The sequence below is a fragment of the Podarcis raffonei genome, chromosome 16, assembly GCF_027172205.1.
Source record: "Podarcis raffonei isolate rPodRaf1 chromosome 16, rPodRaf1.pri, whole genome shotgun sequence".
NCBI lineage: Eukaryota > Metazoa > Chordata > Lepidosauria > Squamata > Lacertidae > Podarcis > Podarcis raffonei.
In genome coordinates this window covers 6,767,580-6,792,884 of record NC_070617.1, presented here as the reverse complement: position 1 = coordinate 6,792,884, position 25,305 = coordinate 6,767,580, and the positions used below count along the sequence as shown (strand labels likewise).

General features: G+C 43.4%; 3 protein-coding genes across 5 annotated transcripts; 2 read left to right on the top strand and 1 right to left on the bottom strand.

Annotated features, from left to right (window-relative positions):
* Positions 1-732: 732 nt before the first annotated feature.
* Positions 733-15,230, bottom strand: LOC128404061 (shematrin-like protein 2). Of its 3 annotated transcripts, none has more exons than XM_053369347.1 (2): positions 15,165-15,188; positions 733-1,493 (listed from the first exon to the last, which is right to left on the bottom strand). In XM_053369347.1, exon 2 carries the CDS (start codon positions 1,473-1,475, stop codon positions 984-986), a length of 492 nt encoding a protein of 163 aa, XP_053225322.1. In that variant the 5' UTR covers positions 1,476-1,493; positions 15,165-15,188; the 3' UTR covers positions 733-983. The 3 variants fall into 3 exon arrangements, with proteins under 3 accessions (XP_053225322.1, XP_053225321.1, XP_053225320.1); XM_053369346.1 differs by lacking the exon at positions 15,165-15,188 and adding an exon at positions 2,569-2,648; XM_053369345.1 differs by lacking the exon at positions 733-1,493 and adding an exon at positions 12,103-12,855 and having other exon boundaries at positions 15,165-15,230.
* LOC128404060 (chorion class B protein L11-like) lies at positions 7,097-8,785 on the top strand. The gene is made up of 2 exons (XM_053369344.1): positions 7,097-7,131; positions 8,025-8,785. Exon 2 carries the CDS (start codon positions 8,043-8,045, stop codon positions 8,550-8,552), a length of 510 nt encoding a protein of 169 aa, XP_053225319.1. The 5' UTR covers positions 7,097-7,131; positions 8,025-8,042; the 3' UTR covers positions 8,553-8,785.
* A 2,792-nt stretch (positions 15,231-18,022) lies between the features above and the next one.
* Positions 18,023-21,007, top strand: LOC128403759 (claw keratin-like). Its single transcript, XM_053368823.1, has 2 exons — positions 18,023-18,090; positions 19,988-21,007. The coding sequence occupies exon 2, from the start codon at positions 20,006-20,008 to the stop codon at positions 20,492-20,494; it is 489 nt and encodes a 162-aa protein (XP_053224798.1). The 5' UTR covers positions 18,023-18,090; positions 19,988-20,005; the 3' UTR covers positions 20,495-21,007.
* Positions 21,008-25,305: the final 4,298 nt, after the last annotated feature.

Sequence of the window (25,305 nt, the reverse complement as noted above, 5' to 3'; positions counted from 1 at the left end):
ACACCTAAGCATTTGAGCTATAAAGGGGGTGGATTATTACTCAGAGAGTAAACAGATGAGAAAGTAAGGGGATGATTGTATAGTTCCCCAGCCACAAAAATATTTTCTTCTCTGTCTTGGTTTTTATTTTGGTACCTGAAAGTGAATTTCCCCTCTGGAATACCTATATCCAGCTGCCATACAGCTACTACCAAAGTAGAAGTGGGATAATAATCTATGAGTAGATCACATGGGGTGTCTGTTGTAGAAAAAAAATAATGTAGGGACTCTGCCTTCTAGTACAGTCAGAGACCCTCCATCACTTGATGGCATCCCCCAGGCCTCATAAATTCATAGAAACAATATGGATATCTGCCATCTCAATGATTTTCTTTCAGTAATATGTTTTAATGACCTCAGCTGAATCATATTGCATACACATATCTGAACAAAACACCAATCCCATAAACATTTATCCCTTGGGCTTATCTCATATAATAGTTTGGTTTGTTTGTGGTTCATGGAATGAAAGCCACCTTACTCGTCTCCTTCTCTCATAAGACTAGAACTGACTGTTGAACTATTTAGGACCCAGTTGAAGCATAAAACCTCTAAACATCTGTCAAATTATTGTTGGCAAACATGCCTTGAGACACATTCCAGTTTTAATTTGGACAAAAAGTCGCTTCAGTCAGCTGGACGGCTTCCTGTGAGGAACTGAGACCAAGTGCTACAAAAACCAACACACATGGGTTACTGTAATGCGCCAAAAGCTTTATTGAAAAGATTCAAGAAATGACATTGATAGCTGTATGAGAAATACAGAAGAAATTTAGCATATAAGCATCTTAGTTTTCTGGACTTCAAAGCGAGGAGGTGGGGGATGAAGAGGGTTCAACTTCAGCAGTGGATCCTGGGATTTAGCTCTTTTGAACCATGCCCAATGGATCTATATCAAGCTCTCTGATTATCAGTTCATAATATGCTTCTCAGGTTTAATTGGCTTATGCACAGATGCTAAAACGACGCCCGAACTTCCTTCCCCTCCCGTAGCCCAAACCATAGCCGAAACCTCCAGAGCTTCCAAGGAGGCCAGACCCAAAGCCCAAGCCCCCATAGCCTCCTACGATCCCGGAACCACCAACGGCACATGGAGTGTTGCCTCCAACAGCCACAGGCTCACAGCTGGCAGAGAGGATGGGCCCTGGGATGGTCACAACGGAGGCAGGTGGCTGGATCACGACCTCTGCTGGTGGGATTTGGTTGATGCATGAAGGGATGACTCCTGCCAGGACTCCGAGGTTGGCTGCTCTTTCAGCACCTCCATATCCATAGCCGAGACCACCAAATCCGTAGCCGAATCCTCCATTTCCATAGCCGAGACCTCCCAATCCATAGCCGAGACCACCATAGCCAAGACCTCCTGCTGAGCCAAACCCAACGGTGGGGGTGGAAGCGCAGGATGGGACAGCGCAGGATGGACCACAGTCAACCATTGTTGGATGGAGGTGAATCTGAAACCAAAAACACCAAGGGAGAAAATAAGTGTGGGGTACATCACTTCAATGGGGAGTGCAGGGTATCTGTCAGAGGTGGCAGGATATTTCCCCCATTCCCATTTTCCCCAACTTAAATCATCTTCCTTTCTCCTTGATTGAGCATCAGCTGTTTTCTGTTATTCAACAAACATCAAGCACTAATTCATGTATTCTGTATTGTCCACTACAACCTTTCTCTATATTGTGGGTCCTAAATCTTATCCCTCATGGTTCCGGGAATGTCAGGGAATGTCCCTTGCCTGAAGTCCTATAGAGCAGCTTCTAGTCAGTGTAGACAATACTGAACTAGGGGTCCAGTGGTCTGACATGGTACATGTCAACTTCATATTCTTCTATTTAAGTCAGCGCTTTAGACAGAGCCTTGAAGTCTAGGCTCTTTCTTTGTTTCTATGGGAAGGGTCATAGGGTCATTGCTCAGTGGCAAGATGCATATTTTGCATGCAGAATGTCTCAGGTTCAGTTCCAGGAATCTGCAGGTTGAGCTGGTAAATGCTCCCTCCTTGAAATTTTGGAGAGTCACAGCTGGTCATTGTAGACGATACCAATTTGGATGGACCAAGAGTCTAACTCAGTATAAGACAGCTAAATATGTGATTTCATAAGATAGATACAGAAAAGAAGCCAACCAACAACATGAAGGATTAAGATTCCTGGTTGAAGGTCCCTTTGGCGAGCCCATAAAATATTTGAGTGGGCTGCCCTCCCCCCAAGTTGATTAGCATTGCCATTCAAATGGAGTAGGCGTACTTACCTGCCCCCCCCATATTTTATTCAATTTGGCACCCCTGGGGAGAGCTATCCATCTCACAGAATAAAAGAGTTGGAATTCAGTTAGTTGAACCCTCTGACCAGTGCAAGAATCATGCAAATGCAAGATCCCAGCGTAGACTCATAGAATGGTAGGGTTGAAAGGGAACAAGAGGGTGATCTAGCTCAACCAATCCAGGAATCGTTTTGCCCAATGTGGGGCTCGAATCCTTGACCCTGAGGTTAAGAGCCTCATGCTCTACCGAGTGAACAAGTGACTTACCAAAGTCTCAGAAGAGTAGAAATGGAGAGAAGGAGATGAAGTTCAGGGAAGCTGTTGAGATATCTCAGCCCAGGGAACCCTTTTATACTCTTTTGACTGGATCCCCTAATGACCCCAAAATTGGCTTGGATACACCCCCTGTTCCTCTGAAGCTTGAATTAGCAAATAATTTGTGATATGCCTCAGGCCCCCTAATTATTTTAATAAGAATGAAAAATGAGACAAAAGTGTTAGCATTTCCTCAACTTCCCACAACGCGTCTCTCCCACTCTGACACTTTTGATCTTGGCTTCTTAATTCCTCTGCAAAACAAAGTTAAAAGAAATGATTGTATGCTCCTTTTCTGTCAGACAGATCAACAGATACGTTGTCCCCATTTTTTCTCTTCAAAATAGCTAAAGTAGCTGTGGGTGTTCAGAGTGGGCTACTTGACTTTCACATCCAGGATTTCAGTTGATCTTTCCAGCCACAACACATTGCCATCGTTCTCTACCTTCACTGCAGTGTGAACCATTGGGAAGAGGGCTATCAAAATCACATCCTCCTTTTCGTTGAATCTGGTTGGGCACAGGATGCTGGACTAGATGCAGTTTTTTCTTTTTATTTATTTTTCTGATAATTTTTTTAAAAAAACAATCCTCTTGTACCCCCACCTTCCAAGAAACATTCCACATATTAGCAATGCAAACAGTGCTGTTAAATATTAAGCAGGTTAGTCTCATTGTTTAGAGTTGGTTTTTATCACCCGTACCTTCCACTTTGCCTTAACTGATAGTTCCAGAGCGAGCAATGGGTGGCTGGTGGTGAGGAAACAACATTGTTCTTTCCACTGTGTTGAGTAAACATATACCATACAGTTTCAAAATGATCTTTGGTCTTTGTGCTCCTTGGTGCTCTAAAATGCTTTCCTGGTGTCTCCACAAGAGCTATGTTCCATAGTCATCATGCTTCTGAAGCTAAACTAGTTGCTGTTTTCCAATACGATACAATATGATATGATATGATAATCTTTATTGTCATTGTCCCATACAGAACAACAAAATTGAAAAAAAAAACTACATCAGACATTCAAAAACCCATAAGCCTGCTATCCCAGCCTGGTCACAGTATTGTGTTTATGAATTTCTAGATGCAGACAAAAAGACTATTAGATCCTTCCACATTTAATTTTTATGGCCATCTCTAAACAAATTAAGTACAGAGGTACCTCAGGTTACATACGCTTCAGGTTACATACGCTTCAGGTTACAGAAATAGTGCTTCAGGTTAAGAACTTTGCTTCAGGATGAGAACAGAAATTGTGCTCCGGCGGTGCGGCGGCAGCAGGAGGCCCCATTAGCTAAAGTGGTCTTCAAGTTAAGAACAGTTTCAGGTTAATTATGGACCTCCGGAACGAATTAAGTACTTAACCTGAGGTACCACTGTACAGCTAGCTTTTAATCAGGCTGCATCGCCTGCCTGTAATAAAAGAGATCCCTTCAAATACAGTTTCAAAAAATAACTGTATAAGTAAAGCTCTAATATTCATTGACACAAGGTTATCGTATATACAGGTACCCAATAAAGCAACATTATTTGACAGCGTTAGTGAGAAAAAGTTTGGGGGGGAAATAGGTTTGATGTAGCCAGTGATGATGGGAGTTGTGATCCAGCAAAACATCTGGAGAACTTCAGATTTAGCAGCCCTGTACTAGAAAATGGTGCCAGTAAATAAGGGATCAAATTTTAAATTCACTTATTATATCAGCCATCCTGGATTACATGAATTTCCAATCTCTCTGCAACTCATAATGTCAAAGTTGCCAACAAAATGCAAAACTTAATTAAGATGTAATAAAATTCCCGTATAGCCACCTGTTTCCATATTCATTCTTATACAAGCATCAGAAATCCTATCCTCTGCCCCATCAATATGCAAGATTGCATGGGGCAGATAGGCAGCTTTTTGGTGATCTGTTGTTTATCCATACTGAGAGTAGACCTATTGAAAGAATGAACAAGCCAGCCATCACCCTTGATTTTGATGGATGCAACCTAAGAATGACATCCACCATCACAATCATTTCAGCTATCTGTGTTTGTGATTTGTTGCTAATAAATGAAAGTATTTCGATGGTTTCTGAAAACGGGATTGCTAATTGCTTGTTAACCATATATATATAACATTAAAAACTTCCATATGTGTGTGTGTGTGTGTTTAATGTTTGATGTTTTGTCATGTTTTTAATATTCTGCTAGGAGCTGCCCAGAGCGACTGGGGAATAATAGTAATAGTAATAGTAATAGTAATAGTAATAGTAATAGTAATAGTAATAATAGCATTCTTTTTGGGTGTTCAGGGTGTTCAGGGAGAGATAGTGCCTCTGTTTGGGGACACAACATGCTCCTTTTCAGATACTTTGCCCACCTTTGGTCCCCACCCTGCACTCAAATCTCACCGATGGCTCCCAGAAGCTGGCAGCATGAGACATTGGCCACACCCCAGGAGCAGCATGGACTGTCCCCCTAAACCAGGTGAGGGTAGTCAATGGGCCTCAAACCCTTGGTGAGCTAGGGACTTTCCCTGCTTGGATTGAGCTAACGAGACCAATAGTGGGCCCAACAATCAAGAAGGTGGTTTCTGCATGAGTTGTACAGGGAAGTGTGGGGCAGTAATAGTGCCACTGTATTCTGCTCTGGTCAGACCTCACCTGGAGTACTGTGTCCAGTTCTGGGCACCACAGTTCAAGAAGGACACTGACAAACTGGAACGTGTCTGAGGAGGGCAACCAAAATGGTCAAAGGCCTGGAAACGATGCCTTATGAGGAACGGCTAAGGGAGCTGGGCATGTTTAGCCTGGAGAAGAGGAGGTTAAGGGGTGATATGATAGCCATGTTCAAATATATAGAAGGATGTCACATAGAGGAGGGAGAAAGGTTGTTTTCTGCTGCTCCAGAGAAGCGGACACGGAGCAATGGATCCAAACTACAAGAAAGAAGATTCCACCTAAACATTAGGAAGAACTTCCTGACAGTAAGAGCTGTTCGACAGTGGAATTTGCTGCCAAGGAGTGTGGTGGAGTCTCCTTCTTTGGAGGTCTTTAAGCAGAGGCTTGGCAACCATATGTCAGGAGTGCTCTGATGGTGTTTCCTGCTTGGCAGGGGGTTGGACTCGATGGCCCTTGTGGTCTCTTCCAACTCTATGATTCTATGATTCTATGATGGTGCTTGTCAACCTGGGAAAGTAGCCCATCAAGGAGAAGGAAAACTCTGATCCTAAACGTCTGCTGGCTTGCATGATATCTTCAGATGAAGAAATGGCTAACAAATAAAGACTACACAAATCTGGAGTACAGACCCCAAGATGGTTGGAGGGGCCTTGTAAGCTGCCTTCCAGCAGCTCATGCAGCCAAGCTGGTGCCAAACATATTGGTCTACTTTCATTTGACCGCTGGCCAGGACCTCCATGCCCACTGCCCAGGCTTTTGCCCCAGGGAGATCACTTCAGTGCTGCTAACACACTTAACTGACAACCCCTGTGGGCGCACTCCATTGTCTCTCAAGATGAGCAGATGCCAACAACAGTGCCTTCCTTTGGTTTCAGATTTTTAAAATGTACTGTACTTATTTTATATACAGTAGAACCTTGGTTCTCGAATGGCTTAGTTGATGAACAAATTGGAACCCGAACGCCGCACACCCGGAAGTAAATGCTTTGGTTTGGGAACTTTTTTTGGAAGCTGAACGCCCAGTGCGGTTGTTGGCTATTGTTTCCAAGGCGCCTGCACCAATCAGAAGCTGTGCCTTGGTTTTTGAACATTTTGGAAGTCGAACAGACTTCCGGAATGGATTACGTTCGAGAACCAAGGGACCAATGTATCTGCATGGAGTTTATAGTTCTAGTTTGTTTACTTATTTTTTTTTTTAGAGCAAAGGCACCATCTTTTCCACAGTGGCCAACCAGATGCTTCTTGGTTATTCCACAAGTAGAAGACTGGGCCCATAGCGCTTTCCTGCTATTGTTTGCAGGTCCTGTTTTTGCCATCTGTCTGGCCATTACAAGAACAGGGTTAGATGGGTCTTTTCCCTGATGCAGCAAAGCTTCTCCCATGTTTTTACATCATTTTAAGACTCTGCCTTCCTCTAATATTGGTGGTGTCCTAAAATCCCATATATGTATGCAAAAAGCTTTGATAATGACTGAGAGTCCCCAAAGCTGATGAAGGCGCCTTAATCTCCATCCTCTCCCTCTGGGTGTTTCTGGTTAAAAGCAACAGATAAATTAGAGCAATTTGACTTGAGGCCAGCAACATTAAAAGAATGAGTGAGGGAAAAACATGGTGTCAAGACTATTTGTGTTGCATTATTACAACCACTTAATTTTGTGACCTCCCTCTTTTGTGCTTAGCAAAGTAATTTTGCATATTGCATTGTTGACAGCTAAGTAAAATGTTTGCAGGAAATAGGCGGTTTCTGAGTCAAAGGGGCAGCTGGCAGAACTATATAAAAGCTCAGAGTTCTCTCCTTTCCTCCAACAGCTTCATCTGACTCTTCTGTCTTCACTACATCTTCTCAAAGAAGCAGGTAAGTCCGATTTCTTGGGGAAATACTTCATAATTTATCAGAGGTTTATGACAGTGGAAGGCTAGATTGATATTCCAACTAGAGCAAGAATGACTACCATTTGGTCCTTGACCTTTGGTCACTCTTGACCTTTGGGCTTGCTGACTGAGGGGACTAGAGTCCAGTGACAACCAGAGGACTACAGTTCATCATACCTACTTCATACTTGTGTAAACTGCTGCATACCCATACTTTGTTTAGGGTTAGACTTGTGGCAAATGGGTTGCTCTCTGATAATATCCCAACTGAGAGGGGAGTCTGACAGGGATGCTGCCTAGCACCTTTTCTTTTCAATTTTTATATAAATGATATTGTTCAAGAACTAAGAGGCCTAGAATATTTTCCTGTTTTTGTTCAGGATGTCAAACTCTCAGTTCTTCTGTACGCCAACGATATTGTTTTGATTTCTGCTACCTTAATTGGGATGCAGAGACTTTTGAGGAAGTTGAATGTCTTTTGCACAAAACAGCAGTGAACAGTCAACAGTCAACCATTCTAAAATTAAAGTAGTAATTTTTGGGAAGAAGACAAAACCTCACAGATGGAGTTTGGACAATAAAACTATAATATGTGAACCCTAATTGGTTGGAACATGTATCGGAGAGTAGAGAATAAGTATTGGGCTTCCAATTGTTGTTGAACTACAATTATCATGATCCTTGACCATAGGACATCTGGTGGGAGTTGAAGCATGCAACACTGGGCCTCCTTCATATACATCATATCCGACGATTTATGATTCTCTGTTGTTTTTTGGTTTTCATGCCCCATGTTCTGTTCAGTTCTGCAACCTTATTTTTTAGATTCGTCTTCAGCCATGGCTTACTGTGTTACCTTGGTCTTTTTGGTTTCAGACTCACCTCCATCCAACAATGGTTGACTGTGGTCCATCCTGCGCTGTCCCATCCTGCGCTTCCACCCCCACCGTTGGGTTTGGCTCAGCAGGAGGTCTTGGCTATGGTGGTCTCGGCTATGGATTGGGAGGTCTCGGCTATGGAAATGGAGGCTTCGGCTATGGATATGGTGGTCTCGGCTATGGATATGGAGGTGCTGAAAGAGCAGCCAACCTCGGAGTCCTGGCAGGAGTCATCCCTTCATGCATCAACCAAATCCCACCAGCAGAGGTTGTGATCCAGCCACCTGCCTCCGTTGTGACCATCCCAGGGCCCATCCTCTCTGCCAGCTGTGAGCCTGTGGCTGTTGGAGGCAACACTCCATGTGCCGTTGGTGGTTCCGGGATCGTAGGAGGCTATGGCTATGGGGGCTTGGGCTTTGGGTCTGGCCTCCTTGGAAGCTCTGGAGGTTTCGGCTATGGTTTGGGCTATGGGAGGGGAGCACTCCTTGGAAGGAAGTTCGGGCGTCGTGGTAACATCTGTGCATAAGCCAATTAAACCTGAGAAGCATATTATGAACTGATAATCAGAGAGCTTGATACAGATCCATTGGGCATGGTTCAAAAGAGCTAAATCCCAGGATCCACTGCTGAAGTTGAACCCTCTTCATCCCCCACCTCCTCGCTTTGAAGTCCAGAAAACTAAGATGCTTATATGTTAAATTTCTTCTGTATTTCTCATACAGCTATCAATGTCATTTCTTGAATCTTTTCAATAAAGCTTTTGGCGCATTACAGTAACCCGTGTGTGTTGGTTTTTATAGCACTTGGTCTCAGTTCCTCACAGCAAGCTGTCCAGCTGACTGAAGCGACTGCTCGTCTAAATTAAAACTGGAATGTGTCTCATGGCATGTTTGCCAACAAAAATTTGACAGATGTTTGGAGGTTTTATACTCCAACTTTAAGGGATTATTGAACATCAAAATGCCAAATAATTCTAATAGTAAATTCTAGAGAATAAATAACAGTTTATCAGTAAGAGGAGATAGAAAAACACAAATAGAACAATATTTAGATTGGTTTTTTAAAGTGCCTAAACACCATGGCCATATATAGGATGCAAATGAATCTTATATCAGAGGTGTTCTAACAAAACAAAAATAGCAGCAGCAGAGATGTATAAGAGATTCTCTCAAGCAGAAAAAAATGGTGTAAAATATTAAGAAAAGACACATTAGCATAAGCAAACATGGTGTATGAAGTTAAGAACAACAGAGAACATTCAAAATATCCAAGCCTAAAAACTGGAATGCTTTGCCAACTGTAAAAAAATCAAAGATGGTTGAAATACAGCAATAAACCATCTAAAACCTTCCAACTCTATGATTCTATGATTCTATGATTCTATGAAATCACTATCAAAACATCTGAAAGATAAACAGATCCAAATGTTTATTCCATCAATTAAATATAAGGATAAAGATACGAGAAATCGCAGAAACCTTTTACCAGGAATTGTATACTTAGCGCAAAAAGCATATATTGAAACTATAGAATCTGGGGATTGGGAAAATATTGCTTAGCAGGAAGTAGAACAGCTGGATGTTTCGCATGTCGAGGTCCCCAGGCCACCCCAAATAACTCACACAACACAGAGAATTTTTGTTTAAGGTTTTTTGGCATAATTTTGGCCACAACATTATTAAAATACAAAACAATGTGAGTGGTTGCTTAGGCATTGGTTGTGACTATCTGCCCCCCAGGGGGGGACAGACTGACATTTTGCAAGCCTGCGAAAGTCAGAAAAGGGGAATACATTTGGGGGTAGCAACAGAGCAGGGAACCTGCCCTCAGCCTTCCACAAATGCAACCAGGGGCTCTTGCATGGCCCTAGCCCCTTGACAGGGTTCGGACAAAAGCAATAATGAGCCCCTGTATTCCTTTAATGGAATCCCTTGCAGCAGCAGCAGCATTAGAGGGGCAGGCACAGCCAATCCATGCCCCTCAACCAACCAAACCATAAACCAACGCCTAACTGCAACCTTACAAGTTGTGACGATTTGCTACGCAGTAGGCAAAAACCAAATGGCCCCAGCCAATCAGCCAGATGGACAAAATTCCTTCCGGGCCCCTGCCCCAAGAGCAGATGACCCCATGACAGGCATAGCAAGGTCAAAGCAAACAACCCTAATTCTAGGGAGGGGGGATGGGCAATCCGATGCACGGAGCGAAAAGAGGAAGCTGTACGCCTCGTGCAGGGAGTTTTAACATTCCTGGCTGTCAATCATCAAATGGCAACATTAACATCTTCCCAACAACAAGGGAAGCCCAATCACAACAGTGGACAAAGCTCAATTAGCCCGCCCCACAACTTTGGAGCGTCCTGTCGGCCCCCACCACGACACGTGCTCTCCATGAAGGAGAACACGCTTTCTTGGAGTGAATATTTTGAATAATTTCTGTTATGTAACTGGCAGATGGAAAATTGGAAGTGCCTTTCTCTTTCTTCTTTCTTTCCTCTTTTCTTCTTTTTATATTCTTTCCTGGCTCCCAGCCCCCCTTTGTTTTCCTTGGTGTCCTCAGCTATGGGCCATTATTGGGACCCAAGAATTACACACACATTAAAGTGATGGATTGTTGGTGAAGGACTCGGAGTAAGAGGCAGGGAAGGGAGAGATTGAGAGAACAAAGGAAAGCATCCAGTCACTGGCACAAACTCTTGGGGGCCAGGGCACCCACAAAACATTGTTGTGGGTGCTCAGCACCTGCACCGCAATGCCTGACATGACTTCCAGGTCCTTACGAAGCACCAGAAGTCATGTCATGTCAAGGCTCTGCAAAGGCATCAAAATTGGAAAAATGAGGAAGTTCCAAGCTGCCATTTTGACTGCAGCAACTTGTCAGAGAAGAGTTCTTGTTGGCCAGCAAGGAGGGGGAAAAATAGTTAGAAGATGGACATTTTAAATATTTTTGGGGGGATAAGAAAGTTGAAGAAAACACTCCTCCATATAATTTATTCTCTTTGATCTAATACATTTTGCCTGGTTTACTGTATTTAGTGTTTAATTAGGGTGGGAGCTTAATTTATGAATTTGGAATTACTTTACACACACACACACACACCCAGAGCTGGTAATATGTCTGATTAATCGAAGTATGAAATTTATATTTTCTGCTCCTCCACATTGATTTCCACAGATATTTTTTTCATATTAATATAGATGGCTATTTGTTTTTTGAGTATCTATAGATATGAATTTATTTTTAAAATAAGAAAGTATATTTAAAGGTATGCTTTTTTATCTCCCTCCTTTCTTTCCCTCTTTCCTTTTTCTTAGCTAAGTATTTATTATTATATACTTCCCAGTAGTGATGTATGGAAGTGAGAGCTGGACCATAAAGAAGGCTGATCACCGAAGAATTGATGCTTTTGAATTATGGTGCTGGAGGAGACTCTTGAGAGTCCCATGGACTGCAAGAAGATCAAACCTATCCATTCTTAAGGAAATCAGCCCTGAGTGCTCACTGGAAGGACAGATCCTGAAGCTGAGGCTCCAATACTTTGGCCACCTCATGAGAAGAGAAGACTCCCTGGAAAAGACCCTGATGTTGGGAAAGACTGAGGGCACAAGGAGAACAACAGAGGACGAGATAGTTGGCCAGTGTTCTCGAAGTGACCAGCATGAGTTTGACCAAACTGCAGGAGGCATTGCAAGACAGGAGTGACAGCAAAGAGGAATCAGGAGAAGGGGCACAACTGCTTCCTTGCACCTATTTAACCCATCCTTCCTGGTCCTTTAGCGATCAGCAAAAGTTGCATTTGATCCCTGACTATGAGTTGTTTCTCTGAATGAATAACCAGTCAGGGTGCCCTGGAGAGAGATCCTGTACTCATGTTGATTAAGAGGAGAATGGTATTTCTAGAGGAATATAATATATTTTTTCCACACTCCATGTAAACCCTTCAGGGTGCAAGAGAGAAAGACAGCCCCCAATACTCCAATTTTAATTGGGTAAGACCTTGGACACCTTGCTATGAGAAACTGGAGGTGGAGTTTTAAAAACAAAGACACACATGTTATCAGAATGCAGAACAAGCTTTATTGAAAAGATCAAAGAAAAAGAAAGGATAGTTGTACAATAGGCAAAAAAGCTGCATATTGTAGAAGGTTCTTGGTCTTCTCGACTTCATAATACAGAGGGGGGAATTAAGAGAGTTCAACTTCATCAGCGGTTTGCTTGGATGCAGGTCTTCTAAACCTTGGCGACTGGATCGGTATCAGGTTCCCTGGATATCAGTTCAGGATATGCTTCTTAGGTTTAATTGGCCTAAGAACAGATGCTACCACGACGCCCGACCTTCCTTCCAAGGAGTGCTCCCCTCCCATAGCCCAAACCATAGCCCCAGCCCCCAGAGCTTCCAAGGAGGCCAGACCCATAGCCCCACCCACCATAGCCATAACCCCCTACGATTCCAGAACCACTAACAGCACATGGAGTGTTGCCTCCAACAGACAGAGGCTCACAGCTGGCAGAGAGGATGGGCCCTGGGATGGTCAGGACACTGGGAGGTGGCTGGATGACGACCTCTGCTGGTGGGATCTGGTTGACGCATGAAGGGATGACTCCATCCAGGACACCGAGATTGGCTGCTCTTTCAGCACCTCCATAGCCGTAGCCGAGACCTCCATAGCCGTAGCCAAGACCTCCATTGCCATAGCCAAGACCTCCGTATCCATAGCCAAGACCTCCGCGTCTACCAAGAGCTGCAGATCCAAACCCAACTGTGGGGGTGGAAGCACAGGATGGCACGGCACAGGATGGGCCACAGTTAGCCATGGCTGAAGATGAATCTAAAAAATAAAATTGCATGTGTACAGCTGAAAACTCTGGCAGCATGAAGATAAATTCAGCGATGCAAATAATATTTTGATGGATGTAATAATGGAAAACCGATTGGTATAGTTTTTGTAAGATATGCAGGGATATAAGATATGCAAAATGAACCATAGAAAGAGAAGAAGGGAAGTGTCAGGCTTCAGGGAATCTGATCCCTCTCCCTCGTGGCAGGCTGCCAGCAATAAGTGTTAAAAACAATACAGCATTAAATATTAAAAACTTCCCTAAACAGGGCTGCTTTTAGACGTCTTTTAAAGATAAGATAGCTACTTATTTCCTTCACATATGAAGGGAGGGCGTTCTGCAGGGCGGGCGCCACTACCGAGAAGGCCCTCTGTCTGGTTCCCTGTAACCTCACTTCTCAACATGATGGAACTGCCAGAAGGCCCTCGGCGCTGGATCTCAGTGTCCAGGCTGAACGATGGGGGTATTTTATTCAATGTTCACAGAGAGAGGCTTAGAAATGTTGCTTCTTAGAGTAATGATGTTGCTCCGAGTGAAAACCCCACCCCCTCCGTCTCTTCTATTATACATCTTCCCTATGGTGGCTTCTCTATGCCTTTTGCCTCTGAGCTCTCTGCTCTCGTACTTTCAATGCCTGCCAGGTTCTGGGAGAGAGAAGGGTCTGGAATGCATTCTAAAGACACTCAGTCTGCCAGCTGTCTCTCCCCTCGTGCTTCTTCTTGTTCCTGCTCCTTTCCCGATATTTCCCAGCTTCTCCCCTCTGCAGCCTCTGAGCTATGACCTCCCGCAAACCACTGTTGTAATTCTATACTGTCTCCCTCTTCTTGGGAAGCTTCAGGAGGAAAGTGGGTGGTCTCCACCATTCCTCCTCAGTCCCGTCCCTGACAGGAAGTCACTGATATTTTAAGCATGTAAAATCTTTATCTGAAATTGCGAAACAGAAAATGGAATAAAAAAATTATATCCAAAACACAACATAAAATTGCAGAAGGGAGTTGAACATGGACCACGAAAGGCAAAGAATGAAAAAGTTTCAGATTGGTGCAGATCAAGGGGAATCAAAGTGATGCCTGCCCTGATATCGTGGACTTCAACGTCCATGAGACTCAGCTAGCATGGGCAACAGTTCAGGGTGATGAGAAGAAGATTAGCTGCCATATACTAAATGTGGGCTTTGTTGTAAATATTGTCTACACCAAGGGTCAGCAAACTTTTTCAGTACACTGTCCCTCAGACCTTGTGGGGGGCCGGACTATATTTTGAAAAAAATAATAATGAACGAATTCCTATGCCCCATAAATAACCCAGAGCGGCATTTTAAAGAAAAGGACACATTCTACTCATGTAAAAACATGCTGGTTTCTGGACCGTCCGTGGGATAGATTTAGAAGGCGATTGGGTTGGATCCAGCCCCCGGACTACCCATGGTCTACCCATGGTCTACACTGATTGCCAATGACTCTCCTGGGTTCCAGACAGGGGACATTACTGGAGATGTAGGGGACTGGTCCTGGGACCTTGTGCATCACTAAGGAATGACCCCTTTTCTTGGCATTTTAATCCACAACATCTAGAAGGTGCTATTCTGGCTACCCCCAGTACTGATGTTCTGAAATATAAGAAAATGATGAGATAACCCAGTAAGGTTCTTTTAAGAAAAGGCATGTTTTATCAACAATGCTATCAACATGTATCTTGAACATACTGCACCACAGTATACCATTCTCTAGCAAGTTGGGGATGAGCTTGAAAAAAATAAGACAGCCCTGCTCCTGCCAACCTAGCAGTTCGAAAGCACGTCAAAGTGCAAGTAGATAAATAGGTATCGCTCCGGCAGGAAGGTAAATGGCGTTTCCATGCATTGCTCTGGTTCGCCAGAAGTGGCTTAGTCATGCTGGCCACATGACCTGGAAGCTGTATGCCGGCTCCCTCGGCCAATAAAGTGAGATGAGCACTGCAACCTCAGAGTTGGCCACGACTGGACCTAATGGTCCGGGGTCCCTTTACCTTTACCTTTAAGCACAACACATTCGGGTTTACTTCTGAGTGAAATGCAGAGTTTTGTGCTGTAAAAGACAGAAGCGTGTATGTTTGTCTAAATATCATTTAGGAAGGAAGGAAGAAGATAGAGAGCTGGTGGCACCTTTCAGCTGTCCTTAAAAATGCTTAATGAGAGTTTCTTATAGCAATAGCATATTAAATGCACTACAAAGTGTGAAGCTGGAAAATCCATATAGTCTTAATTTGATGTGAATTTTTTGATAAATTCAGAAACATTCGCCCAAGAAAATGAACTTACCTGCTTCTTTGAGAAGATGTAATGAAGACAAGAGAGTCAGATGAAGCTGTTGGAGGAACTGGGAGAAGTTTCCGTTTTTATACAGTTCTGTCAACCACTTCTGTGACCAAGAGACCGCCTCTTTCCAGCTAACATTTTATTTAGTTGTCAACAATTTCATGTGCAAAATACTTTACTAAGCACAAAAGAGGGAGGTCACAAAATTAAGTGGTTGCAATAATGCAACACAAATAGTCTTGACACCAGTTTGTTCCCCCCTCCCTTCCTTTTAATTTTGCTGACCTCAAGTCAAATTGCTCTAGTTTATCTGCTGTTTTAAATCAGAAACACCCAGAGGGAGGAGATGGAGATCATCAAAGCTCTTTCATCAGTGTAGGGAACTCTAGGACATGATCAAAGCTTTCTGCTTACACCTTCTGAGACATCTCCGGTATCAGATGAAATCGGTGTCCTTGAATGCCTTGAGCACATCAGAAAAGCCCTGCTGGATGTGGTCAAAGCCCCATCTAACTCAGCTTCTTGTATTCACAGTGCAGAAACAGATGCCTCAATAGGGAACTCATAATTGGGACCTGAGAGCACCAATGCCACTTGGAAGAGAACAATAGTGAGAAAGAGCTATGGTCCCTATGTTGACCACTGCATCTGGTTGACCACTGCAGGAAAGAGGATGCTGGACAACATGGGCCTTTGGTTTGATCCAGCTTCAGGGCTCATTATATGTTATCTTCTTCACTTGTCCTAGGAGGTCAAAGATGTTTCCTTCAGCCTGGCAAAAATCTAGAGTTAATCTGGAGTGGTCTTCTGGGTGGCAGAGGTGAGAGGGGGCTGTCCCAACTTCAATAGAAGATGGTGTCTGTGGTTAAAAAAACCCCACACCAACCAAAAATATGTTAAGCATCTAAACCAGATATATAAAATCAGTACCAAGTTGAAACCAAAAAGAAACACTACTTTTTTTTCTTTTTAAACAGGCAGCTTAGAAAGGCAATTAAAACTTGCATATTGGGAAGCCTAGAAAACATATGAAATGTATTCAAAATCTGTAGTTTAGAACATGCTAATTTATGAGCGACAAGCCACACACAAACATAGCTGAAATTATGATGGGTTGCATCCAATAAACTCATTCTCAGGAAAGTTCCATCAAAATGCATGGTGTTGACTGATTTGTCCATTGCTTTCTTCTTCTTCTTCTTTTACAAAGTAATAAGCATAAATAAATAAGAATAAAAATGTGCACCCCACCACTGATACCATCCCATTGTAACTATCCAGCCTCCCAAAATTTCAGCACCTCTTATGATGGTTTGACCCTTTTCCATTTTATCAGTACAAGTTCTACAAACACCCTCCATATCTCCTCAAAAATAATTTCCCTTGCATATTTCCCATCTTACCTCAATGGCACATGTTAATTTATCTTTTAACAGCTATATCCCACACCTCTTTATACCATTATTCCATTTTATATTCTGCTTGCCCCTTCCACTTCTTATTATAGATAATTCATGCAGCTGTCAATAAATTTGTGAGCAAGTCCTTCATAGCCTGCGAACCTTCCACTCCATTGTAAATTGATAATAATGCTACCACTAGACTTTCGGTCAGCTGTAACCCAGTGATTTCTGTTATCTCCTTAAATAACCTTTGCCAAAAAAATGTGTACATATTTACACTCCCACCACATGTGAACATAATTCCCTGTTTCCTGGCATCCCCTGTCCATTGCTTTCAATAGGTCTAACATGGGCTAGTTGAAAATAACCTTAGCATTTCAGTAAGAGGAAATAGATGGATACCAACAGATCTCAACTGATCCCCATGAAGGCGCCAACTCTTCGATCTGCCCACCTGATCTTGCATATTGATGTAACAGGTTATAGGATTTCCCTTGCTGATCTCAAAGATGGATAGAAACAGGAGGCTATCGAGGGATTTTTTAAACATCATTTGCATTGTGTTAGCCACGTTTACATTACAAGTTACAAGTTACAGGAGGGCTAAAAATTCAGGAAACCAGGGGCTGCTACTATTACAAGTGAATTTAATATGTGATCCCTGATTGGTTGGGACATATGTCTAGTACAGTCTAGTACAGTGGTCCTCCAGGTGTCTCCTATCATCCCTGCCTACATTATCCTTTAATTTCTTCAATGGTTTTATTTGGGAGGTGGGCTTCAAATAACTGTGATTTTTTTGGTAACGCTTCAAAATCATTTTCACTTTATTGGGTACACTTAGTCATACATGTGTATATGACATCCTTGCATCAATGAAGGTAAGAGCATTAGGAAGATTCTGTTCCCACAGTGGTCAACCAGATACCAATAGGAATCCCATAAGAAGGACAGGAACTCAATGTCCCATTCCCCAATTCTGATTCCCAACAACTGGTATTCAAAGCATGCTACCTCTGACATTGGAGGCAGAGAACCCTGGCTATGTGCTGTGAAAGGAATGATAATCTTGGATATGGAAGTCAAGTAGGCTGCTGATAAAATCTCCAGCCATTCCAGCTACTTTAATTCTCTTTCAAAGCCATAGCACCTGTTGATCTGTCCGAAATGAACATACAAAGGCATCTTTACATTTTCTTAATTTTTTTTATTAACTCCTTTGGTGGAAGAATGAGAATGCAAAGATCAAAAGGGTGAGGATGGGAAAGAAGCTTTGTGGGGAGCAGAGGAAATGCGAACTCTTTTGCCCCATTTTTCTTTCTTATTAAAACAATTAGAGGGCATGATGTAATTCATAAATTGCTTGCTAATTAAAGCCTCAGGGAAAGGGGGTGTATCCCAGCTAGCTGTGGGGCCAACAGGGGATACAGTCAAAAGAGTATAAAAGGGCTCCCTGGGCTAAGATAGTCCAACAGCTTTCCTTGACTTGATCTCCTTCTCTCAATTTCTACTCCTCACAGACTTTGGTAAGTCAAATGTGTGCATTTATGTTATGATCTTGTCTTTACGTGCTTTTTTTTTTTTGCACTGCTTAGAGGGTTCAGCTGGACGCGGGTGGCACTGTGGGTTAAACTACAGAGCCTAGGACTTGCCGATCAGAAGGTTGGCAGTTCGAATCCCCGCAACGGGGTGAGCTCCCGTTGCTCGGTCGCTGCACCTGCCAACCTAGCAGTTCGAAAGCACATCAAAGTTCAAGTAGATAAATAGGTACCGCTCCGGCGGGAAGGTAAACGGCATTTCCGTGCACTGCTCTGGTTCACTAGAAGCAGCTTAGTCATGCTGGCCACATGACCCGGAAGCTGTACGCCAGCTCCCTCGGCCAATAAAGCGAGATGAGCGCTGCAACCCCAGAGTCGGCCACGACTGGACCTAATGGTCAGGGGTCCCTTTACCTTTATGCTACTATTCCATCAGGAATCCTCCATACTCCATTTTGTTGGCTGACTTATTTTCTATGTATTTCTTCTGAACACAAACGTTTTAGGAAGTTGCCTTACACCGAGACCAGAGTGTTCATCCATCCAGCACTGTAATGTTTGATGGACTGCAATTCTCCAGGGCTTCAAGGAAGGTTTTTCTTCCAAACCTTACTTGGAGATGCTGGGGAGTGAAGTCAGGACCTTCTGCATGCAAAAAAGATGCTCTAACAATTCACTATAGCCCTCTCCACCCCCATCATTCAGCCTGGACACTGAGGTCCAGCTCTGAGGGCCTTCTGGCGGTTCCCTCATTGCAAGAAGTGAAGTTACAGGGAACCAGACAGAGGGCCTTCTCAGTAGTGGCGCCCGCCCTGTGGAACGCCCTCCCTTCAGATGCCAAGGAAATAAGCAGCTATCTTATTTTTAAAAGACATCTGAAGGCAGCCCTGTTTAGGGAAGTTTTTAATATTTAATGCTGTATTTTTAACACTCGATTGGGAGCTGCCTAGAGTGGCTGGGGAAACTCAGCCAGATGCGCGGGGTATAAATAATAAATTATTATTATTATTATTATTATTATTATTACATCTTATAGCATTCTTTCAAAACTAGACATTTTTGTTTTCCTGGTGAGAGAGTCTTATTCTATCACAAGTTGTGCAAATCCAGCTTTCCTCATTGTAAAGTACAAATTTAGCATTCATGACTCTCCATGCATTGGGCTTCAGACACAAGACAGCATTTCACGGAATGTTTTTCAGATTTCCCCAGCAATGTAACCTTAGCAAAAATTCAGTCAGGAAGATAAAAAACAGAAGTCAGCATAAGGGAAGTACAGTATTTATCGCATAGGCTAATATACATCTGTTCTTCATGGAAGATTTGGCAGATGAAGAAAGTAATAATACAGGAAGCTGCCTTACAATTCATCCATGTACCGTAGTTCAGTATTGTCTTCTCTGATCGTCTGAGGCTCTCCAGGGTTTCAGATGAGATATTCATTCCTAGCCCAACCTGCAGATTCTAGGGATCGAATGCAAAACATATGTTCTGCCAGTGAGTAATGGCCCTTCCTCTAGGAAAGAAAAAAAGATTCCTGCATTCATTGTTCCAGCTAAAGGTCTGGTTTAAATAGAAACTTAGGGAGTTGCCAAGACAGACCATTGGACCTCTTAGTTCAGTATTGTCCTTACTGACTGGAAACTATTCTCCAGAGTTTCAGATAGATGACATTCTCAGACATTCCTGGAGCCGCCAGTATTTGGATTTGGGACCCACAATGAAGAGAAGGGCTGTGGTGAAAGAAAGAGAAGACAATAAAGAACCCAAGCATTAGGGCAGAGTGGTAGAACTGTCAATGGCAGCTGATTTAAATGTCCCCTGCGTTCCCCATTGAAGTGGCATTCCACATGTTCATTTTGTCCCATGGTCTTCTTGGTTTCAGACTCACCTCTACACAATAATGGCTGACTGTGGTCCATCCTGCGCTGTCCCATCCTGTGCTTCCACTCCCACTGTTGGATTTGGATCAGCAGGAGGTCTTGGCTATGGGTATGGAGGTCATGGCTACGGATACGGAGGTCTCGGCTATGGCTATGGAGGTCTCGGCTACGGTTATGGAGGTGCTGAAAGAGCAACCAACCTCGGAGTACTGGCAGGAGTTGCCCCATCATGCGTCAACCAGATCCCACCAGCAGAGGTTGTGATCCAGCCACCTCCTACCGTCCTGACCATCCCAGGACCCATCCTCTCTGCCAGTTGTGAGCCTGTGTCTGTCGGAGGCAACACTCCATGTGCTGCTGGTGGCTATGGATCCGGATTTGGCAGCGGATTTGGCAGAGGGCTCTATGGTGGTGCAGGTCTTCTGGGGTCTAGCTCTGGTGGTTTGGGGGGCCGTGGCCGTTATGGGTTTGTGGGGCGTAGAGGCAGCATCTGCTATACCCCCTGCTAAGCTCTCACGGTCTGTCAACAAGGAGGAAAGAAAAAGAGATCTGTGGTGGACTATTTCGGTCTGATTTTAGATATGCTGAACCCCCAAACTCCCTAGGCAATCCCAATGGGAGCTGGGAGAGTGTTCTGCATCCCTTGTAATCAGGCCCATCTAGAACATGCAGCTGTTTCCAGTTTAATTTTATCTCACTTTCCCCTGCTAGTTACTATGATATTTATTTGCCTACGTCTCTTTGAAACACACCAATTCGCATTGGGAAGAAAAGCACAAGATCCATTCACTATGTCTATGAAATTAGCATGCATGTGTAAATATGGGTAATTGGGACTTAATGTAAAGGAAGGTGGAAAGAATGTTCTATACATGTAGAACCCCCTACTCTTCTTCCAGCCTGAAAAAATAATTCTAAAGGAGAAGATGTTCACTGGAATGTGTTCTTTTTTGCTTTATTGTCTTCCAGTATGCTTAGTATTCACTTGAATACTTTTACTGTTTGAAATTCCCAATAAAACTTTTTCTGCATCATAGCACTGGCTTTCTGGTTTTCCTTTTATGTGGCAGCACAATCCTATATCCGTCTACCAAGAAATAAGTTCCTTTCAATACAGTTCAATGCAACTTACTCAAAAGTAAGTCGTTTCAGGGTGACAACCTTAAGAACATAACACATATCCTCTTGGACTGGTTCAAGCATCCACCATCCTGTTAACAGTGCAGTATTTCCAGAACTTGCCACCTAGAGACCATCAGAGCCCTTGAATGTTGGAGGAGGTGTAGGAGATATCACGGGGGTACTTAATAACAGAGAATATTGATAAGGCATAGAACCAATAAATCCAGAGAGAGGTATCACTGTTGTTTTAAGATAGTCTGCTCAGCAATAGGGGGAAACTTCAAATTTGGATTTGAGGAACATTTACTGAACATTCCATTCATTTCTTAGATTCTGTAGAACAAATTGATTTACTCATACCAAATATCTATAAAAATTGACCACTGGTTATTTTAGTCTCAAAGGATTTAACCGATTGTTCTAGTACCTCTGGTGTCTTAGATGCTCGGAAGGCTGCCAAAGGCCTGAGAGAAGAGGAATGTTCTTGCCTGGCACTTAAAGATCTGTAATGAAGGCATCTATTGAACCTCCTTGGGGAGAGCAGTCCAAAAACAGAGAACCACAAAAGAAAATGTCCATTTTCTTGTTGCTGTCCTTCAGACCTCTCATGGAGGAGGTACCTGAAGAAGGGTCTCAGATGGTGATCACATGGACTGGGTCAGTTCATATGGGCAGAGGTGGTCCTTGAGATATTGCAGTCCTAAGCCATTTAAGGCTTTATTGGGTCAGGAAACTAATTAGCAGCCAGTGGAGTCAGGCTAGGATTGGTGTTATATGCTCAAACTGTCCTGCCCCAGGGAGCAACCCAGCCACCAAATTCTGCACCAGCCGATGTTTCTGAACTGTTTTCAGAGGCAGCTTCACATACAATGCATTGCAGAAATCTCACCTAGTGGTAGAGGCAACAGAGGTTAGGCCAATGATGGCCAAACTTGGCCCTCCAGGTTTGGGACTACCATTCCCATCATCCCTGGCCACTGGTCCTGTTAGTTAGGGATCATAGGAGTTGTAGTCCCAAAACAGCTGGAGGGCCAAGTTTGGCCATCACTGGGTTAGGCTATCCTTGTTCAGATAGATGCACAGCTGGGTCACCAGCCAAATCTTATGGAAGGCACTCCATGCCACCAAGGCCATCTGAACCTCAAGTGACAGCAGTGGAACCAGAAGGACCCTCCAAGCTACGTGTCTGTTCCTTTGGGGGCTATGTAACCCCATCAAGAGCAGGCCACTCCCATCTATCCATTCTACGGACCACCCACTAACTGTACCTCAGTCTTATCTGGACTGAGCTTCAGTTTGTTGGCTCTCATCCAGTCCATTACCAAGGAAGAAAACTGCCCAGCACATCCACTGACAAGCCTTGAGATATAAAAGAGAAGTAGAGCTGTGTGTCATCAGCATATTGCTGATGACCAGGGCTGTCTTAAGCATATTCGGCGCCGTGGTGCAAGACTCCCCCTGGCACCCACTCCGCTCAGCAGTTTCATGTGGATATTAAACAGCATGAGGGATAAAATCAAACCCTTCATGGACCCCACAGAGCCAAAGAGCACTCCCCAAGCATCAGCTACTGGAAGTCTAAGTAGGACAGGAACTTAGGCTGGATATAGAGACATCAAAGAAGCGTTTCCGTGAAACGCGTTGCAAACTTTGCATGAGAAATTGGGTTGGCAAAAACAGGACTCCACAGAGCCATCTGGTGTCACAGTGTTAGAATGCATTGTTGTTGTTTAGTCATTTAGTCGTGTCCGACTCTTCGTAACCTCATGGACCAGAGCACGCCAGGCACTCCTGCCTCCCACTGCCTCCCGCAGCTTGGTCAGACTCATGTTGGTAGCTTCGAGAACACTGTCCCACCATCTCATCCTCTGTCGTCCCCTTCTCCTTGTGCCCTCAATCTTTCCCAACATCAGGGTCTTTTCCAGGGAGTCTTCTCTTCTCATGAGGTGGCCATACATACATGGTATAATATGACAATGACCTATCCCCCAGAACAGCATATGAATCAACAGCAGTTTTCATGACACATGAAGGAAGATAATGACATGATAAAATTCAAAACAGTAACTATTAATTACGTAAAGGTAAATGTAACCTGACCATGGTGGGTGGGGCTATGGAGATGGCCTCCTTGGAAGCTCTTGGGGCTATGGTCTGAGAAGGGGTGGGCTCTTTGGAAGGAGGGCTCTGCAGGGGCATCGTGGCAGCGTGTGCTTTTAGGCCTATTGAACTTGTGAAGAAAATCTGTGTGGTGATGATTTGAATGACCCTGAATGCGTGAAGATCATGCCTATCCATTATTGAGCGTCTCACCTTGGATTCTGGAAAATCTGAATTTCTGGGACCGTCATCTAAGCCAACAGCATTTACACGAGTCTCTGCCATCTTTCCTTTCTCCTGCTTTCCCACTATGTGTCCCGAAAGCCTCCAGACCAAGAAGAAGTGAGGCATCTGATCAAGATTTGTATTTTAAAATGAGCTTAAAAAATATATATATTTGTAAATGTTTGTATCTCTCATGCCAGGCAGAAACCATACTCTGGCAGCTGTTTATCTTCTTGATCAAGGGCCCCCCTGATCTATAGCAGTGCCTCAGGGTTGTAAAAGGAAATTACAGGCTAGGAGCAAAAGGTCACACTGACCATACAAATTACAGAATAATCAAGTTGCAAAACACAATTAAGAGTTGGTAAATAGTAAGAATTATTGTGCCTCCCATTAGAAACTTGAGCCACATTTTCATAAGGTTAAAAGGGCAAATAGAAACAGCAGCTGGACTAGGCAAAGCAGCTCTCTGAAACTGCTTTGAAGCTTTAGAGAACTTAGAATTTAGCTTAGCTTTTACTAAGTTCCCTTTCTTCTAAAAAGCTATATATGTTATGAAATATATTGGCTTAAATGTAATTATGCAAAGGATTTAGAAAGTAAGAAATGTTAGATTCTTATTTCATAGAATCATAGAATCATAAAGTTGGAAGAGACCACAAGGGCCATCGAGTCCAAACCCCTGCCGAGCAGGAAACACCATCAGAGCACTCCTGACATATGATTGTCGAGCCTCTGCTTAAAGACCTCCAAAGAAGGAGATCTTTCATAGATGGTGTGTGAGGAGGTAAACCCAAGATCTCTGTTTAAGATAAAATTAGAACCATTAGCCATCTGTTCTGCAGGGAATAGGGCAAGAGGGGCCAAAGGTTATCTGGTAATTAAGGTGCCTGGTCGAGGTAAATGTAAGATATATGACTACTTATTTGCCATTTATAAATAGAAGAAAATATAGCTCTCTGTCTCCCATAAAAGGTAATAGGAAATGGGTGTATCTTTTATGATTGGTTCTAGCAAACAGCCAATAGGAATTTCAACCAGGCTGATTGGACAGAGGCAGCCAAAGGAGGAGCAAGGGGGCTGGGCTGAGGGAATATAAGTGCTGGCCATCAGGGCTGAAAGGGCAGAGCTTCGGTAACCATATACCACTGTGTCTCTTATTTATTTGTCTGACAAATAAATTATTATTTTAATTTCTCTATTGCTGCGTTGAATATTTCATTCCAGCTAAGCATTAACCACAAGCAGGGTGCTACAGAAGTTGAAAGCCACATTGTATACTGTGTGCCTTTGCCTTGTTCCTGTCCTGCTTCTTTTACAATTGCCTGCTGGACACTTTTCATATTTCCATTAAAGTTCATTCTGAATCAACTCTCTTGGTTTGGCACCTCATTGTGACATTATCTTTTTTATCAGTGCAAGCATACACTTTTGCGCAAGTTGCACTTGGGGGAACATCTCTTACAAGGAGATAATGGCAGGCCAGCCGCATCTGATTAAACGTCCATCTAGTCAATAATAATAATAATAATAATTTTTATTTATACCCCACCCTCCCCAGCCAAGGCCGGGCTCAGGGCGGCTAACAAGCAATAATAAAAACAAGTTGAATGAATACAGCTTAAAAACAAGATTAAAATACAACATTAAAACATTGAAACATAAAAATGCAGCCTCATCACAGGAGGAGAAAGGAAAAAAGAAAGGGGGGGTGGAAATCAAATTGACTCCAAGCCAAAGGCCAGGCGGAACAACTGTGTCTTACAGGCCCTGCGGAAAGAAATCAGATCCTGCAGGGCCCTGGTCTCATGAGACAGAGCGTTCCACCAGGCCGGAGCCAGTGTTGAAAAAGGCCTGGCTCTGGTTGAGGCTA